Consider the following 18,659-nt stretch of genomic DNA (forward strand, 5'->3'; position numbering starts at 1 on the left):
TCCTATACATTCCTTTATATCTTAAAAGTAAAACATACATGTCTCATTAATGCATGTTACTGCATGTTACTAACTAAACTTAAAAAGAGTTTCTGTGCTCTCTCGTCCATATCTCCACTACAGTTTATAGTTAGTTAATGATTTGCTGCCGCTGTGCATCTGTATCTCTCTACCTCTATCACAGGTTCCACTGCTACTGTAATCATTTTATCATTCATTGTAATTGTACAGTATGTTTGTGTTGATTTATTTTGTACACGTGACATCTATTGCCCGTCTGTCCGTCCTGGGAGAGGGATCCCTCCTCTGTGGCTCTTCCTGAGGTTTCTTCCACATTTTTTCCCTGTTAAAAGGTTTTTGTGGGCAAGTTTTTCCTCACTCGAACTGAGGGTCTAAGGACAGACGGTGTCACTCCCTGCACAGATTGTAAAGCCCTTCGAGGCAAATGCACCTTGTGACTTTGGGTCAAAAGTATTCATTGGTTTGTTGTTATGTTATAGCTTGGTGTGTCCGTGTCCAAATGTATCCATTTTTGTGAATTATCACCAGATAGCTATATTAACCAGATGTTTCATGAGCAAAGTAGACTGGTGGCAGATACAGACTGTTAACAGGTCAACACTGATCGTTCAGGGGTCTCCAAACTGCTCCACAAAGGGCCGGTGTGGCTGCAGGTTTTTGTTCCAACCAACCAAGAGCACACAGTTTGACCAATCAACTCTCTGAAGACTGAGATCAGTCGTATAAATGAGTCAAGTCTGGTGTGCTGCTGTTTGGTTGGAAGGAAAAACCTGCAGCCACACCGCCCTTTGTGGAACAGTTTGGATATATGATGCATGATGACTGGTGGCAATTTGAAAGATGGGCATGAAAAAAAAATTAGATGTGTTAGAAATTATATTCTATAATATACACATATCACACCTGACCAATCTTGTTTATCTTTCAGTGATTCTATTTAACATTATATGGAGTACACATGTTATATGTAGGCCTACTGTGTCTGTGCTGGAGGTGCAGCATCCTTTGGAGGTTGGTCATATGTGTGTCCGGCTCTCTTTGGATAGCTGATAAAGATTTCCTGTAGAGTAAATCCAGGCTGTGTTTTTTTTTACTGTAAATCACGATGGAGTTCCACATTTGGTCCTTTGTTACTGGAGCACTAGCTGGCCTCCTATAGACATTTAGTACTGGGGGGGTTCAGAGCTTTGTTGAAAATAGGTCCCTACTGTGGCCATAAAACCAAAACTAACTAACTGAATATCAACGTGAATATTTCGTCATTTACGCATCACCTGCATATTTGAAGCCAAAATAATTAATGGTGAGATTGATGTTGGTATTGTAGTCTAAATCATACCACAGTTACACAGTTCACTGATCATACAGTCTCCATAGCAACACTGATGAACATTTCAAATATGGTTGGTTACCAAAAGGAATAACTAATGAGAGGCATAAAGTGTTTTTAGTGGTGATTTTGTAATTGTATGAAGAAGAAATGTAGTCCTACAGGCTGTTTTTACTGACTCTGCTGTACTTCTAATAGTGTAGGTAACTATTAGAAGTTAGGTAATCACACAGGCTAAACAGTTAGCAGGTTTGTCCCAAAGTCTAACATACTGTATTATGATCAGCCAATAATTTTAATGTATTGTAATGGAAAATTTATATTACATGATTGTGTGTTCTTTTATAAGCATATATAGCCATGTTTGATCTCAGTAATATTCAAAATTTAAGTATAAAACTGTGTGCCTTATAGTCTTGTTTGGTTTTACTCAGTCCCTTGTACCTACCTCAGTACCTACTTAGAAATCTTTCTCTCATTTACGCAGATTGTTTGTAGCAGTTTTTGTAGCAGTAGTTGTTTGACGTATAAACTTGACCTTGGTTCTCACGGTCCAGCAGAGCTAGTTAGTGAGGTTTGATAGTGATGAGCACATTCCATTGCAGCCATCTGCTATAGTTAGATAAGTAAATCATAATAATGAGGAATACTCCTTAGAAGTATATAAGAATCGGTGTGGAATTTTTAAAGAAAAACCCTTGAATAAGGAAGACTGGATTCAAAGTATCAACGTTTAAGTTGGATTTATTATTCTTGTACAAGAAGGAGCTTTTAACAGTGCAACACACAAAATGGTTACAGAGAAAAGGCTCCTCGTGGAGCTCTAACATTTGGTTCTTATACATTTTTTAAAAAAGGGCTGTCTCGGACACTTCCCCACTGATACAGATAACATCATAACATTCTTTTTTGGTTTTCTGCTCAGTAATGAGCATTATGTTTTATAACCAAATGGTACTCCCCTAGCCTGTCTCTCCTAACCTTGTACTGTTGATTTATAATTATCTCTCCCTGCCAGCCTCGGTAAATCAGAGGCCAAATAAAAGAAGTGCACAAGACATGCAAAAGACAGGATACACACACACTATCTACATGAGTTAAAACATCTGAACCCCAGTATAATCCTAATTTTGATAACATTAATATATTTTGAATGTGTGAACCAGGCTGTAAACATGTTTATTTCTGCTGTTAAGTTGAGTATTTTAGGACGACTGCTTAAGGATGTTGACGAACTTCTGCAGCCTGGAGGAGTTTTTAGCACTTAATTTTCCCAGCCGCGGAGGCTGCCTCTTGGTTGAACCAACCTTGTTTCTATAGTAGCCCCAAACATACAGACTAAACTAACACAGGGTGTTTCACACTTTCTGCCACTGTAACCAATGCAGCTCAGGGTTCACAAACTTTTGCACCTACATAAGTTGACCAAAAACTCTTTCATCTTGACCACATCTTGATTTTCTTTATAGAGTATATTGGATTTATAAACCTGCACATGTTATTTTATATAAAAAGTAATGGTTTTGATTAAATAAGGAAATCAGGGTGAAACAATAGAACTCCAAAATGCTCATGATGGTCACAAACTTTGATTCTTATTTTCAGGTGATCATAGACTGGTCACAAACTTTGATTCTTATTTTCAGGTGATCATAGACTGAAACATAGGAATGAATATGCCAAATACACTGGACCTTTAATGTTTGTAACACCTGTAGGTTATTTATTATGTCTGCTGTGAAGAAAAGCCTGTTAATAATATTTAATTAAAAATGTGCATTGCTGTTTAAAATGTATCGTTTTTGCTCTTCATCATTATTTGTCAGTGCACGCGTGGGCCACGCTTGTGTTGTTGAGACGCCGCGCGCGCGCGCGCGCGTGAAACAGAAAGCGGTGGACTCAGCGCGTCATGTGTCACGCGCATCAACGATCACGAGCCAAATACGTTACACACAGGAAGTACCTGTCAGCTGCCGACAAGCTAAACAAGAGCGGCGAAGATACGAGCGACTCAACGGAGGATAAAAGTGTCTCCGCGCCGCATAGAAGTTAATTAATGTTGATGCCACCAGACTGTGTGACAAAGCGGATGTTACCAGCATGGACACGGCTGTCAGACTCGTCGTTTTGTCGGTCATTTTCTTGGCATCGGAGGTAAGTTAACGGACAAACCAACTGAAACCGACCAGTTGAGCCCGATAGCTGAGCGTACCGTCGATAAAATGTTACCGTAATGTTACTTCACACGGTCTAAGTCATGTTGTGAGCGTGTTGTCAGTACACTGTGTGTGTGTGTGTGTGTGTGTGTGTGTGTGTGTGTGTGTGTGTGTGTGTGTGTGTCCGCTACACGCCGAGACAAACGACTGCTGTCGGGCAGGCTAGCCTCATAGCTCATCGCGAGACAAACGACTGCTGTCGGGCAGGCTAGCCTCATAGCTCATCGCGTTAGCCTCGGCGGACTGTGGGAAAATTGAGTTTTGTGTTTCCTTTCTGTCACAAAACGGGCTCGACGTGAATTTAGATAACGCTTTATGAAACTGACAGCCAACCTGTGGGATGTTTAAAATCTAATTTAGTCAGCTAACCTGTAGAAAAGTGTCAGCTTTAGCCGAGGGTGAATCCCCCGACTTTCCCTTAAACGCGTCACCAACGAGGAAGTATTCACACGTTTATTTAAAGCACGAAGAGAGATTTATGGGTCACTGGAGCATTTTATGGTCACGGTACACTTTCATATTGATAACCTCATTGGGCTGACATAGTTTGATTAGACGTACATCGTGGGGAGAGATAGCCTCAGGCTGCTCTTATTAGTGCGTCCACAATCTTTCTGTTTGGCTTCAGACACCTTTTTAAAATTAAGCAATATCTGTTTGTTACTAGAGATGCGACGGTTCTAGACTCTAGACTCACAGTGTCAGGAAAAAAAACACTATATTTATTTATTTATGGGTGTATGAAGTCACATTTCTATTTTCATGTTTATGACATGACGACAGCCATGATTAGTCTGCTAACTAACATCAGCTGTAGTTTGCAGCAGTTTACTGTCTGTCCATATTTTTTACTGTATATGCCTTGTGCACTAGTACTTTGTTAGAGGTTTGTTTTATTTTATTGTTTCTCAAAAATATGTCTATAATACTCATAACATTTATGTCCAACCCTGCTTAAAGGCAATACAATTTCAACCGTGATTTAATAGTGAAATCAGTTAACCGCTGCATCGTGTTTGTGACACACACAATATCCTTGTTTGTTTTGTTTTTTTTGATAAACGAAGCATGAAACACACACCCATGTAGATGTTGACATACAGCATATATTAGCTGTATGTCAGGCCAACTAGGAAAAGAAGATGATGATATACTTTATTAATCGCCTCCATCCACCTTCCATATTTTTTGGGTCCATGCTGGACTTGAACCGGCCACTCTCTGGTTCCCAAGCCAAGTCTCTATGGACTGAGCTACTAATCTGCTGCTTTTTGCTCACACCTTTGGCCAGTATAGCATGTTAAAGATGTCATTTGAAAAAAGAATGAAGACTATTATTTCTTTTCTCAACAGATAAACTGCCAAGAGGCGATATTGCACATTTCAAATGGAAATACAGAGAAGGATTACTGCATTGTCCACAATCACTCCTGGACTCCACTGCCACAAAGACTTGATAATGCTGTAAGTGTTAATGTTTTGAGGGAAATCCTCTGTTGTGACTTTTGGATTTGTATTTACAGTTAGTGATGGTGAACTTTAATACTGTGTGACTGCTTTGTTTAGTTATGACGGGAAAAGTTTCTTTCTACACTACTTGTTAAATCATTTGTTGTCTTCTCTTTTCCAGACGCAGTATCCACTGGTGAATTTGACCTCCACACTGCTGTGTAGTAAAGCAGGGATCAGTCCGGATGCGTTAACGGGCAAAGCAGTGGTGGTGATGAGGGGGGACTGTAGTTTCAGCCAGAAAGCTCTGGTTGCTCAGAGCCTTGGAGCTACGGCTTTGCTCATTGCCAGCAACAAAACAATGGTGAGATATTTATATCAGTTTTTTTTTTTTTTTTTTTTAGTTGATTAAGCACAGAGGGGTGTGAATTGACATTTTCCCCAGGACTTTAGCTTGTTTTTAATTTTAATTTAACTTCCACAGACGAACTGTTATCTTCGTCTGTGGGAGAAATAAGGAAGTGACATGTTAGTGGTAGGAAGTTGAGTATTTCCATTGAAATTTGTCTATATTTTCGGTGTGTCCCCCCCCCCCCCCCCCCATCATCATTTAAATTTTTTTTTTTTTTTACATATTTGACAATACACCATGCATCGAATTTGCCAAAGGTTAAATAAAAAATGTTTCCAAGTCTATCTAATAATAAAGGCTAATCAACTGCATTTATAAACATCTCTCTTGTTCTACTCGGCTCTTCAGGTCACTCCATCAGCCAATGAGTCTGAGTATGCAAAGGTACACATTCCTCTTGCTCTCATGAGGTACAGGGACTTCCTGGAAGCACAGCAGGTCAGACTGAATTTTGTCTTGCTACCACCCGCTTTATCATAGTCGATTTGTTGAAGAAAGTCAAATTGGATACAAAGTTGCTCATTAAATGATGACCTGTGTGTGTCCTCAGGTGTTGGGCGAAGATATGCAAGTGAAGCTTTATGCCCCACCTCACTCAAAAATCGATCCAAGCATTGCAGTTATGCTGCTGATTGCCGTCGTCACAGTCGCCTTGGGCGGTTACTGGAGCGGGGCGTGTGAGAGGTGAGGTTTTGAAGCTGTACACACAAGGTAGAGCAGATATCAGGAGCATATATAGTTTTATTAGCATGCAGTGGAATGAAACTGATTAACCAAATTATATCAATGTGCAAATATTATATTATATAGTAAATATATTATTGCTCACTGTGTATGCACAACAACACACAACGTTATTTTGGACTTGTTTTTAGTCATTAACTAGTGCCGCAAATGATACGTAAAAGTTAATGTTCAAGTTTATACAATGCGTTAGAGTAGTGTAGCTCCTTATGGCAGTGTGCAACAAGTGAGCGGGCAGAGAAAGTGACAGTGAAGTGGTAAAGGCGAACGGAGCAGCAATAGTACTGGATGAAAGATTAGCAGGAAGTTTGCAGGAAATGTAGTTTGTCAGTTAATAAATGCTACAGCTTCTCGAGCTAACGTTAACAGTACGTTTTTTAGCTGCTAAGTAGCGTTAGCCACATTATTTAGCTGCTTGTCATGACTACCTGTGTGTGTCGAGACAGGAAGAGGAGCGAGGAAAGGAAACGTGAAGAGAGAGGCAGGGAGAGATGCAATGTGAGGTGAGAGGAAAGGAGCAGGAAAAGATCTAGATAATTTTCCACACTGAATATGGTAATTTTAATAAAATTGATTAATTGACCCTCATTATTTCCACAGGTACTGTTTGTATTTCTATAAGACTGACCTGAGAACAGGTTACAGGCAGAGCATCAGTTGTCGCTGCTGAGCTCCACTACAGAAGAGCTCTGGAGCTTTTCTACAACAAGCCCAGAAAAATCAAATGCTCATAGGCTGGATGTAGGCTGTTTTTAAAAATATTTTCTACAGATAAATGTCAAAAGCTGTAAATTGAGAAATACAAACATTTATAATCCTGTCTATAAGGATTCCAAGGTCATTTAATTTGAAACTATTGTCACTCGCATGAATACGGGTCGACATGAGGGTCATCTTCATGGACGCGGACACAGCAGCACTGCTGCTGAAAAAACTTCTAGGGCACAAACTTGTAACATTTTACAACACACATTAAAACTTAGGGCACTTGTACCTATAGGTCAATTTAAAACCATGATTACTCCGCTCATTATTGTCTTTTTATACATTTTTTTTGTGTTTATTCTGTTATACTCTTGATATCATCGAAAATAAAGGCGTTCCCTCAATTACTTACTTTTTTTTTAGATGTAAATTAAGTTTGAATGAATATCAGATTGCAATAAATTGTATTGTGTATAGCTAATCGTGCCTCATCTGTTTTTGTGGCAGGGACCGGTTGAATAATGTGGCCATGGGAGGAGCAGGAGACAACAAAGCAGACAGCGGAGAGCTATTCCTGTACTCTCCTCTCAAAGTGGTCGTCTTTGTCGCTCTAATGTGTGGGATGCTCGTACTCATGTACTACTTCTACAACGTCCTCGGTGAGTGGAGTATAAACTCTCAACTCAAAAAAAGCTCTTGGGTACTACTAATAATATCTGGTGTCTTGTTGATGTGATCTGTGTTTTTCTTTTCCCACCCAGTCTATGTCATTATTGTTATATTCTGCCTCGCATCCGCCTCCGCACTGTTCAGCTGTCTGGATGCAGTGATGGAAAAAATTGGTTGTGGCACAATCAGGTATGAGCATCAAAAAAGATTATACACACATACATGTATATATTTCACTATACTGGGAAAATATAAACGTGACAGATGTGTATTTATATTACCTGGTGAACAGCTTGGCATAGGTGAATGTTTTACTTCTTTTCAGACATTGTGGTCATGTGAATCAGAGCTGTGTGTGTTGTTTCCCTCTTTTAGCTTGTCTGTCTCTGAATCACCCAGTCTGGCAGACCAGCCTCAACCACTGAAAGTCTTTGTATTTGCATGTTTGTGTCTTTTTCTAGCTTCTCCATCCGGAACTGGAACTTCTCAGTGCGGTCTCTTGTGCTGGCTGCTGTGTGCATTAGCATTGCTGTGGTCTGGGGAGTCTACAGGAATGAAGACAGGTACTGTGAGGGCACCCATGCACCGTGTGGTTCACTCTCACACTCATGGCATGTCTTCATCACTGTCACAGAGAAATGAGAAATGATCTGCTAAATAACCACACAGCAGCAGTGGTGCTTTTAACAACAACCAGATCAGTCTCATCAGCTCTCTGCGTTAGTAAACTGTGAGCTGAACTCCAGAAAGTTGATTTTAAGTATTTTTATTCCAGTTACCATGGTACCAGGTATGAAAGACATTATTTGTTTATGGTGGCATGGTGACATGAATTTAATTTGTGAGACATACGACTTTAGTTTCAGTTGACGCATTATCTAAATGATATATTAATAAGCTTCTCTAATACCCTCACTCACATAGTTTGTGATGTTCAGTGTGATGTTGCCAAGGGTATTGCAGCTCAGGTGTCTCAGTTAGAGGTTGCTCTTACTTCACTTGAAACTTATCCTCATTAAAACTTCTTTGTGTTATTGTTATAAACATTTTCAGACATTTTTTCTGTCTGAGTTTCTGAATGTGGAAGTAAAAAACGTGTTCTTGATTATTGCAAACTAATCTGTAAACTTCTGTAAAGTAACTGAATACATGTCTCTGCATTCATTCGTGTTGCTTTAGGCTTTTTGTTCTGATTTTTAACTTGAGCTATTTTCTTAAGCAGAGCTCTAATTAAAGTTAAAAACACATGCTAAAAGTGTTTTGTATCCTTGTAGATGGATCTGGATCTTGCAGGACCTGCTTGGCATTGCTTTCTGCCTAAACTTCATGAAGACCATCTCATTGTCTAACTTCAAGGTACCTCTCAACAGCCCCTCTCCTCTGAGAATCACACACACTCAGGATATCTTTCTTACTCCAGTTCGGACATAATGAGTACTGTACTGTTAATAATAATAGTTTTTATTAGTATGTCACACACTGTTGCTTTGTCCAAGATCATGTGTCAAGACAGACCTCTTTATCATTGGCAATTAATACAATTCTGATAAACTGATTTTTTTTTTTGAGTATGAGTATTTTTCCTTAATTTTGAGTATTTTCATTTTTTTTCTCTGTAATCTCGTAGATCTGTGTAATTCTACTGAGCCTCCTGCTTGTGTACGACGTCTTCTTTGTTTTCATCACACCTTTCTTCACAAAGGTATGAGTAGGGTTTTTCTACATACTGAATTGCAATATTTTTCTGCCGTTCCTCAATAGTTCCTGCTTTTATGTTCAAGTGTTTTGGCAATGATTTTCAAAGGGAACACAGCTACGTACAGCTACGTAATATCATGTAATAGGAGATGTTTTTGCAGCTCTCGTGTTGCAGTGTGCTGCATGGAGGTTTTACAAATGGTAATGGAGTAACATGATATGAATGCTTTACATCTCTCTGTATGTCAACAGAATGGAGTCAGCATCATGGTGCAGGTGGCGCTGGGCCCAGATGCAACCGGAGAGAAGGTAAGTCCCTCTGCATTGCGTCTTACCTTGAAGGGGAATTCCACCAAATTGTTTGTTTTATTTGTTAAAATATCAAATTCCAGATTCATTCTTTTCATTGTTTTTCTGAATTTTAAGATTGGGAATGGGACAGTCTCTCTTTTTCTCTCTATGCATGAAGCTCAAGGCATTTTAAGAAAATTATTTAGTTTCTAAGGAGACTGGAGACTCATTCTGTGATTAACACATTTGTGCATTAAATTTAAGTTTAAGCAATCCTGAAATGTTGAACACAAAGTTAAAATCCAAACTTGGTGGAATTCTCAAGTCAAGTTTGTCCTGGCTTTTCTAACACCCTTGCTGATCTGCACTGCTTGTTGTTGATGTCCTGAAGGGAATGATAGATTGACTAACTGTGCCCTGGGGTTGGGTGGGCTCTTGTCGTAGACGCAAGGTAACATGGTGGAGGTCCCCGCTGAACCCCAGCCTCCCTCTGAGAAAGTAAGGCTTGACTTGTTACCCATCCACTGCCCTTTTCAATGCTACATTTTGAGGTGTGTGGGAAGGGATTGAGGTTGTAGATGTTTGGTCTCAGATAGACTTTCATAAGCAGAATCACAACTTTTATGCATCTCTCAGATGAATGTGATAAAAAATATAAAGACAAAAGTTTCATATTCGACTTTTCTTTGTTTTATATACACACATAGACGCACAGATGCATTCAAAATAAAAATAAAAAACATAAAACGTGACAAAGAATTCATAATACGAATGTTAATCATAAAAATGTCTTAGTCTGGTGTTGAGTAAAATGCATTTGTTGAACTAAAATGATATATGATATAGTCTTTCTGTGGTTATAAGTGTCCTTATGAAGACAAGGTACTTTTGTTTTCCTTAAATGTAATATCCTAGAAAGAAAGCACATGTAGACTCACATGATTGTTGGGTGGTACGTGCTGATGAGTCACTTTGTGTTTGTTCTACTCACGCAGAGTCAGTTTATGAACAGTGTTTTCATGCTGTTAATTGATTTGGCCTTCATGGAGTTTCAGATTTGTTTTGTTTAAAGAAAGGTCTTAGCATTTATGTTGCATTTCAATCAAACATAAATACCAAAAGTTTTTTTTTTCTCTGGTGTTAGCGGAGAGCCCAGATGATTCAGGAATGTTAAGCCACTGCAGGATACTGAAGGAGTGTTTCTCCCATGATCCCTCCTGCAGCAGAGCTTATCTTCCTGGATTTTCAGTTTTCTCTGGGAAATTCTGCTAACTACTTTAAGTGTCTTACTGTGTGAAGGTTTGCATAGTATTTTGTGGAAACAGCAGTTTGCTGTATGTTGTTACAGCATCAAATAACATTCAGAAAGAAAGTAAAAGTTATTTTTAACCTCTGTGGCAAAGAAATGCCAGTAAGCACAAGACTGAAAATTCTGAGAACAGTATTTCTTCATTGTCGACTGACACCCTCAGTGAAAAAAACATTGGGAGGCTATATTAAATATTCTTTAATATGTTAAATAATTCAACATTGTAGACCAATTCTACATATTTTACATTACTGAGAGCTGCTACACCTCTCTCTTTGCTGCTGTGCATTGTGCATTGTTTTCTGCATTATATACCGGAGGTCACCTGTCAGTTTGTCACCACAAATCAGCCCATAAATGAAAAAGAGGAAAAACTAAATGCATGATGTGTACAGAAAGAACTGAGAGTTGTCTCTCTTGACTGAATTGTTTCCTGTCTGCTGATTTGTCGCGTCACGAACTGAATCTGTGCATCAACCTCCTGACTGTCTACACGGACCAGACAGAAAGTTGAGGAGTAGGAGCTGAGACGGCAATAAGAAAATACAGCTTTTACAGATTCTAAAGCAATATACGCTTACATGTCTGCTGCAGCTTTGAGAAATTAATATGAAGCAACAAATCAGATTGAATCAGTGTAACAAAGTTTTATTTGGCTTTGACATTATAAAATGTTTTATTTTCTCAGCTGCCAGTGGTCATGCGTGTCCCACGGTTCTCAGCCTGGGCTCAGAACTTGTGTGCAATGCAGTTCTCTATTCTGGGTTATGGAGATATCATTGTTCCAGGTGAGGTTGTTGAAGTGTGTTTACCTGAACTGTCTTTGGTAAAATATTTAGATTACAGATGACCGTGTTTAAAAAAAAAAAAAAAAAAAAAAAAAAAAAAAAAGCAGAAATGGTAAGCTTTTGTAATGTATCTCTCTCTCTCTCACCCTCTTCATCCTCACTTAATCAGGTCTCTTGGTGGCCTACTGCAGCAGGTTTGATGTTTTGGTCAACAGCAGAAAGAAGGTCTACTTCGTCAGCTGCTGCATAGGTACCTCACTACGTTTTCTTCATTCATGTGTTGTAATATAAAAAGGAATGTTCCTTTTTTGTTTTATTGTATTAATCCTGTAAGAATAAGTATGTCGCCATTCTTTTTCATGTTTTAAAATATGATAGATTCCCTGTGTCCATATTATCTTTGCTGCTATTTGCTGCACACACTTTAAACTCCATACCTTACATAGCATACATCAGTGTGGAGATATTTAGTTACACATGTGCATCACAAGACCTTTAAGTAGTTTGTGTGTCAGGTTTAACTAGTCTCTCTCTCTGTGTTTGTATTTATCTTTCTCTCTCTCTCTCTCTCTCCCTGCAGCCTATCTGCTGGGAATGATACTGACATTTGCTGTGATGCTGCTGTCAGGGATGGGCCAGCCTGCCCTCCTCTACCTGGTACCTTTCACCCTGATAACGTCCACTGTGGTGGCTGGTTGCAGGAGAGAGATGAGGCAATTCTGGGCAGGAACCACCTATGAGGTGTGAAAAAACTATCTATAAATGCTCTGATGTTGGTTCAGGAACATGCAATGTGGAGTGCACATTCAAACACCCAGGATCCAGTGAGCCGTTCAATGTAATTTATTTTCAGTAAACAAAAGAAGATGAACATAAGGAGGTGGATGGTTTTATATAACTTAATACATCCACAATAAGAGAGATGCAAGGTGCAGCCAGTGTGTCCTTTGTTCTGCAGTGGAGGGAAAAAGAGAGAGAGGGCATGAGGTTTGGGGGCGGACTTATAAAACCTTAGGTAGCGGTGACAGAAGGTGTGGTCTTCTTGGCAGGGGGGAGTCTTGTAAATTTCAACAAGGTGAGAGGACCAGATAATTTAGTGTTTGACACTACGCACCTTTTGTATCTGTGATGTAAATTCATCCTCAAGAGATGATTGCCCTGGTTCCTGATGTGTGAAAATGATGTGAACTCGGTTGTGACTGAGTGAATCTGTTGAAGCTTTCTTGCTTTTATGTACTGCATGCAGCACAAGTCAGGTATTTTTAAAGTGTCAAGTGATCTTAAGCAAATGTGGAATACAGTCGCTCCCAATCTTTGATGTGAAGTGTATTTTCTGGCTTTAATTACTAAGCCTTAAGTTATGTTTCAAACCCCTTTTGAATCTAACCGTCACTTCACATCAGTCAGTGCTCTGCAGTACTAAGTAAACACCACAGCATCACAACACATCAGTGCTCTTAATTCATGCTCAAACATCAGAAATCTGCTGAGTCCACTTGTAGTGTATGGACTCCAATCCAGTATGTTGTGCTTTCTTTATATAACTGAACATACAACAATGAGAAGACATTTCATAAATACATGGAGAACAGGAAAGGTTTGGAGTCTGCTTTTGAATTACATTCTTGTTGGAGCATCAGAGTAGAGGTACAGCAAGGACCATGAATTCACCAGAAGTAACTAAGTAGATCAGATTTAACTTGAACAGTAAGTTAGCAGTCTTAAAAGAACCACAGTAGCAGTTTTTAAGCTTGTTTACTACAAACGTATGTATCTTCCTGACAGTCATAGATAACAAGTATTGCTTGTACGGTATGAAAGTCTGTGTTTACCTGCCCAGCTGACATGAACTGGATGAAAGGCAGCCTGGAAGTTCTGAAATTAACTTCATATCTGTAGTATGATTTGAAAATGGTCTGTATTAATGTAAAAAAAAGAAGTTTGTAGTTGAAAAAAGTGCAAAAATATGTCACAATACGTCACCTAGAGGTTCTAGATAAAGTTGGATGTGTATTGATGTGTGAATATGCTGTGAGTGTGCATGGGAGAGACAAAAAAAAAAAGAGCATGAAAGCTTTAATTCTGACCTGGCTTCATCCTTACCAGGTCTTGGACTCATCCAGGGAACCTTTGCTGCCAGGTGTGATTCCCTACAACTTAGACCTCTGCACTGCATCTCTCATTTCATTTGACAGTGTTGCTTACTGCAGTGCCTTATCCTCTTTTTGCTCCCCTTTTTCTTTTGACATTTTAACTCCTGATTTCCAGGGTCAGTGTGATATTTAACACAACTGATGTTAACCTTTTTTTAAAATACAAAGATCTTTGAGGTCCCTGGTCTGAGCAGTACGATGCATTAACTGACCACTAGGTGTCTCTAGTTGATTGAAAATAATCCTTTATATATGTTAGAAGAGCGTCTCTGCCACACTCCAAAGTGCTCTTGTGTTTAAGCTATGGCCCTGGAATAGCATTAACATCATCTCTTTATTTCTGCAGTTTTGTTTATCATTCTCTTTCTCCATTCACCCGCCTTTTCCAACCAAAGGGGAATACTCCTATCACTCCATACTTCAACATGTTTGTGTTGCCCTCTGCACGCCGTTGCTTGCAGCTGACCTGTGAGAGCTGTGGCATGTGTTATCTTTTGTGTTTGTAGAATCCATTACAAGTCTTTCTCTTTCTGTCGGTGGTATTTGGTGAACCAAAACATTAAAAAAAGGAACTACTAACTTTTTGTTTCCTTTTTTTGTTTAGAGGGAAGAACTGACAACTGCGTAGAAGGAGAAAAATGCTGACTTACAAGTGTTGAAAATGGACCCACCTGCTGGATGCTTTTTTTATTTTATTTTATTTTTATTTCACATTTTAATATAACATTTGCAAAACAAGGGAACACGCTATTGATCAACAGATCCTTAAAATACCAGGGGTTCATGTAACTGCTGTGAATGGTGGTTAGATGACATTTAGAAGGCTAATAGATTTTGTGTAGGTAAACAGTGACATGAAGTGACTGAAAGACTTGTTTAGTGCCTGAGAGGTCTGTTGGATACATGTTCAGAAAACTGAGAAGACTTTGCTTTGGCGATGATTGCATTCAGCAAAATGAGAACGCACTTTATAATATTTAGCTTGACGGTTGTTTCATCAGGGGTCAGGGGTTTAATTACTTGTAGCCACAATATTGATACATTTTTGATAAGTGTTTTGGGGTTTCTGTGTAACCTGTTTTTGATGTGATTTCTTTCATTGCCTTATAATAAAATGAACAACTTCTATTTAATGTTCTTGCACTTGTATTTCTTGCCCAGCTGAAACTCACACAGATACTTCAGTGAACATAATCCTCTTGAAGATAAACCATGTATCTCTATAGAAGACTTCTTATTGAGTGTATCATCTGAGAACAAATACATTTCTTAAAGGACTTTAAGGGCTGATTTTATGTTCTCTGAGGTAGCCAGGGGCCAGACAGCACCAAGCATGAATCAATAAGCTCTTAAAATTAATCTTGCAACAAAAGAAGATGGTACAGTGCCATCTCTAAAAGAAAAGGATGAATCTAAGTGCACTAAAAATGAAGGGCATCAGATCATCGTCTTTCCACTTGAAGTTTTGAGGTAAGATCTTATGATCTACTTTTTTTTTTATATATATATAGAAATGTCATGTTGAATGTCAAATGATTAAAAAGCTTTTAATGATTTGAGGAGGAGCCAAATATGAAAACAGTCCAGCTGGTACTGGTAAAAAACATCCACAATCTCATCATTTTCTCAACTTGCTGTTGTGTTGTTACAACTGCATACATCATTCTGAATATCATTTTACTTATTGTACTCCAGGATAAACATGGAGAAAGAAAGACTAAACTGGCAGCTATGAAATATACTGTATATATTTTTTGCATCTCTTTGGTGTGACTCATTTATGACTGCTAACATCAGTTGACTTTGTGCCTATAAAACCCCCAAATAAAACAACCCCAATTACAACTTTTTAATAAGGTATGTGGCTTTATGGATGGTAAACGAATAATTTACTAATGCTCTATTGACCGGTTAGAAGCTATAAATAACACCTTGGTTGGCAGGTTAAAAAAATCTTGTTACATGTAGTAATTTTTGTACCACTTGTATACCGATATATTTATGGATGCAAGAAAGTGTGTATGTCCTCCTTTGTTTGTTATTTTTGGGGGGATGCTCAGTGTACTGCTATGTTTAGATGTTTACCCATTAGTGCTGGTTATTGTACACTCTTTGAAATAAAAAGTGTTAAAAGAAATGTTGGTAAGCAATAAACGTTAGCAAATATGTAGTTACATGTTACATTAACGCACATCTTTCATTTAAAGTCTTTTAGACGACTACGTTTTGATAAATATCTTGCACATTTAAAATATTCTGCAGTTTTGCACATTACCTGGCAAATACTTTGTATATTCCTGCACAAACTGCACAGCTCTTTTTATTTGAAAACATAAACATGTATTTATATTTTTTAGTACTTGATTTCTTATCATCTTTATATATTTTTTTTTTTACTTTTTACTTGTTTGTTATGCAACAGAAACACCAGGACAAATTCCTTATGTGTGAAAAACCTACTTGGCAATAAACCTGATTCTGGTTAATTGATCATTAATTGGGTGTTTACATTAATTCAGTCTGTTCATAAAAGTTGTTATATAGTAAATGGGATTTGGTTGCTATCACTGGAGGGATAGGGTCTATTGGAGGGGAATAGGGGTGTCCAAACTGTTCCACAAAGGGCCCGTGTGGCTGCAGGTTTTTGTTCCAACCAACCAAGAGCACACAGTTTGACCAACCAACTCTCTGAAGACTGAGATCAGTTGATTAAATGAGTCAAGTCTGGTGTGCTACTGTTGGACAGACGGACGGACGGATAGATAGATAGATAGATAGATAGATAGATAGATAGATAGATAAGTGCTAAGCAAATTGAAAACTATAAAAAGTTACTATACAAATAAGATATATAAAAAAACAACTATATACAATTAAATGAAGGTGTAGACACTGAGGGGCATTTAGCAGAGGAATCCAAACTGACTGACAAAATGCTATAGTTTATAAACGATGGATATATAATTTAACCTTTAATAAAGACATCAGCTACTCCTCCTTGTGAGTACGTGGACCCACGCTGTGTCATTTTAGAACAACTCCTAAGCTCATGGCGGGGTCTGTCAGCTTTATAGCAGCCAGCCAGTCTAAATAAACGAGTCATGTGGAGGTGAAGTTAATACTAATAACAATAATTGAGCTTTTTGCGGGCGGTTTGTGTGTATCGGGGACTAAAACAAAGCGCACATGTGGCCGCTGGCTCCGCCTCGGCCATGTGACACAGCAGGCTGAGTCAGCCGGCTGGTCACGCAGCGTCAGTTCGGAGTCGCACAATTATGAAAAAGCAACCTTCCGTTGGAGCTGCAGCCGAAACGGATCTCTCCAACGTCAACCGGGCTTTCCTTCCAGGGCTAACCGAGAGCACCGCCGATAGATGGATAAAAGCCACGACGCAGCTCTTCCTGAGTCTCAACGGTGAAGAGAATGGTAGGTGATGAGGCGGCTGCTTTCCTCCGGGTTTCGTAGTCTGGTCAAATTGGCGCTGAGAAGCGTCGTGACTGATCGGGGCTTTGAGTGGCAGGTCCCCCCCTCCACCACCTCCACCTCCAGATGCATGCTGCCTGTCACCTAGTCCAGATCCTCTGTTGGCATTTGTTCATGTTCGCTAACTGTGCTGTTAAAACACGTTTTTTTTTTTAAGTGTACACGGTGACACGCGAGATAAAAAAAAAAACCCTAAAATCACGCACGGGCGTATCGTTAGCTGAAGCTACACAGCTAGCTCGCTAGCGCTAAGCTACCTGCGTGCTAACAGGCTAAAGCGGCTGTGTGTGTGATGTTAGCGGGCACAGCGCGGCGGAGACACGGCTCCCTCCTCAACATGCACACCGGTGCTGCTCCAGAGCAGCTGGCACTTGTTTTTTTTATTTTTTTTATATAAGGACACATTTCTGCCAGCTGTCTCAGATGTCGGACAAGACACACTGTCATTGCCAGTAACAAGTCAATGCCACCTTGAATGGCTGCCAAGTCCAGTTTACACTGAGGGCTTTTTATTCCCCTTCAGCGCCGGGGGAAAAAAGTTAAGAGATGTTTGTATTATCACAGATAACCCACTCATGTCTGTTTGCTTTTTGATGGGAGGTCAGTGCAGACATTGCTGAAGTTTCAACATGTTTGTAATTTTTCCTCTTCCTCTTCGTGTCAAGCTCGGCCTCCTCTTCTTTTTTTTCTCTCCCCCCAAGAATTTCCTGTCTGCTCCTTTTTTCTTCTATTTTTTTTTCTGCTGTAGGAGAGACTGCTGATGAGCTCAGGGTGGAAAGAGAGGATGACTTGTAGCCAAAACTGTGAGTCAGAGCTGACCACACAGTGTTTTTGGTACTCTGTGTGTGTGTGTGTGTGAGAGAGAGAGCTGGGTCAGATTAACAACATCATAATACACCCAGTGCTCTGATATTAACAATGTGAGCAAGCACAACATATGTGGTTTTATATCATTATGTTGAGTATGAATTAAAGATCTGTTAAATAAATGCTGCACGTCGCATCGATGCAAAAATCATATTAGTACTGTCGTGCAAACAGTGCACTCATATGCTTTGAGATATATTAGATGGATGAAGACACATTTATATCATCATATTAGTTGTGATTATGGGCACTGAAGTTGCCACTGTCAACAGACAGACACACAGTGATAAGATAAGATGAGATCCGCTTTATTGTTTGCTAAATCTATCATGCTCCAGTACTGTCACAGCACTTATTGCTACACCAACATGTCCTAGTCGCACTGTACTTGATTGTCTTCCTTTTTCGTGAGTCGCTCTGGATAAAAGCGCCAGCCTGTAAATGTAACGTGCATCTCCTCCTCGGTGTCTTGCTGAGGGCAGCCGCTGCCTGTCTTTTGCCTCAGTGCAACGTTAGTGTCTTGC

At 39.3% G+C, this 18,659-nt stretch overlaps 2 protein-coding genes across 8 annotated transcripts in view; both read left to right on the forward strand.

The window, feature by feature from the left end:
* The first annotated feature begins 3,265 nt into the window (after positions 1-3,265).
* On the forward strand, positions 3,266-14,918 carry sppl2a (signal peptide peptidase like 2A). Of its 4 annotated transcripts, XM_019278900.2 has the most exons (18): positions 3,266-3,505; positions 4,921-5,031; positions 5,198-5,380; positions 5,777-5,866; positions 5,979-6,112; positions 6,619-6,675; positions 7,385-7,536; positions 7,639-7,735; positions 8,008-8,109; positions 8,821-8,902; positions 9,174-9,248; positions 9,497-9,553; positions 9,980-10,033; positions 11,533-11,632; positions 11,802-11,882; positions 12,213-12,373; positions 13,739-13,772; positions 14,390-14,918. In XM_019278900.2, exons 1-18 carry the CDS (start codon positions 3,452-3,454, stop codon positions 14,428-14,430), a joined length of 1,665 nt encoding a protein of 554 aa, XP_019134445.1. In that variant the 5' UTR covers positions 3,266-3,451; the 3' UTR covers positions 14,431-14,918. The 4 variants fall into 4 exon arrangements, with proteins under 4 accessions (XP_019134445.1, XP_019134447.1, XP_019134446.1 ...); XM_019278902.2 differs by lacking the exon at positions 9,980-10,033; XM_019278901.2 differs by lacking the exon at positions 13,739-13,772 and having other exon boundaries at positions 3,267-3,505.
* Positions 14,919-16,865: 1,947 nt separating this feature from the next.
* The window catches only part of trpm7 (transient receptor potential cation channel, subfamily M, member 7), a 39,266-nt gene continuing 37,472 nt past the window's right edge, over positions 16,866-18,659 (forward strand). For 2 of the 4 annotated variants that reach the window (XM_019278892.2, XM_010744750.3), the window contains exon 1: positions 16,897-17,211. In XM_019278892.2, the coding sequence (XP_019134437.1) occupies positions 17,209-17,211 (3 nt within the window). In that variant the 5' untranslated portion in view covers positions 16,897-17,208. Of the gene's footprint in view, positions 17,212-18,659 lie in introns of all 4 variants that reach the window. The other 2 variants (XM_019278893.2, XM_010745509.3) reach the window with 2 other exon arrangements.

Source organism: Larimichthys crocea, chromosome VIII (assembly GCF_000972845.2).
Source record: "Larimichthys crocea isolate SSNF chromosome VIII, L_crocea_2.0, whole genome shotgun sequence".
Lineage (NCBI taxonomy): Eukaryota > Metazoa > Chordata > Actinopteri > Sciaenidae > Larimichthys > Larimichthys crocea.

What these genes read in the sequence shown, in the direction of transcription:
- sppl2a (XM_019278900.2), top strand. Translation starts at nt 3,452, where the DNA reads ATGGACACGGCTGTCAGACTCGTCGTTTTGTCGGTCATTTTCTTGGCA. An exon ending in AGGGAGAGATGCAATGTGAG is followed by an intron (nt 6,676 to 7,384) that starts GTGAGAGGAAAG and finishes TTTTTGTGGCAG; the next exon opens with GGACCGGTTGAATAATGTGG. An exon ending in GTCTACAGGAATGAAGACAG is followed by an intron (nt 8,110 to 8,820) that starts GTACTGTGAGGG and finishes GTATCCTTGTAG; the next exon opens with ATGGATCTGGATCTTGCAGG.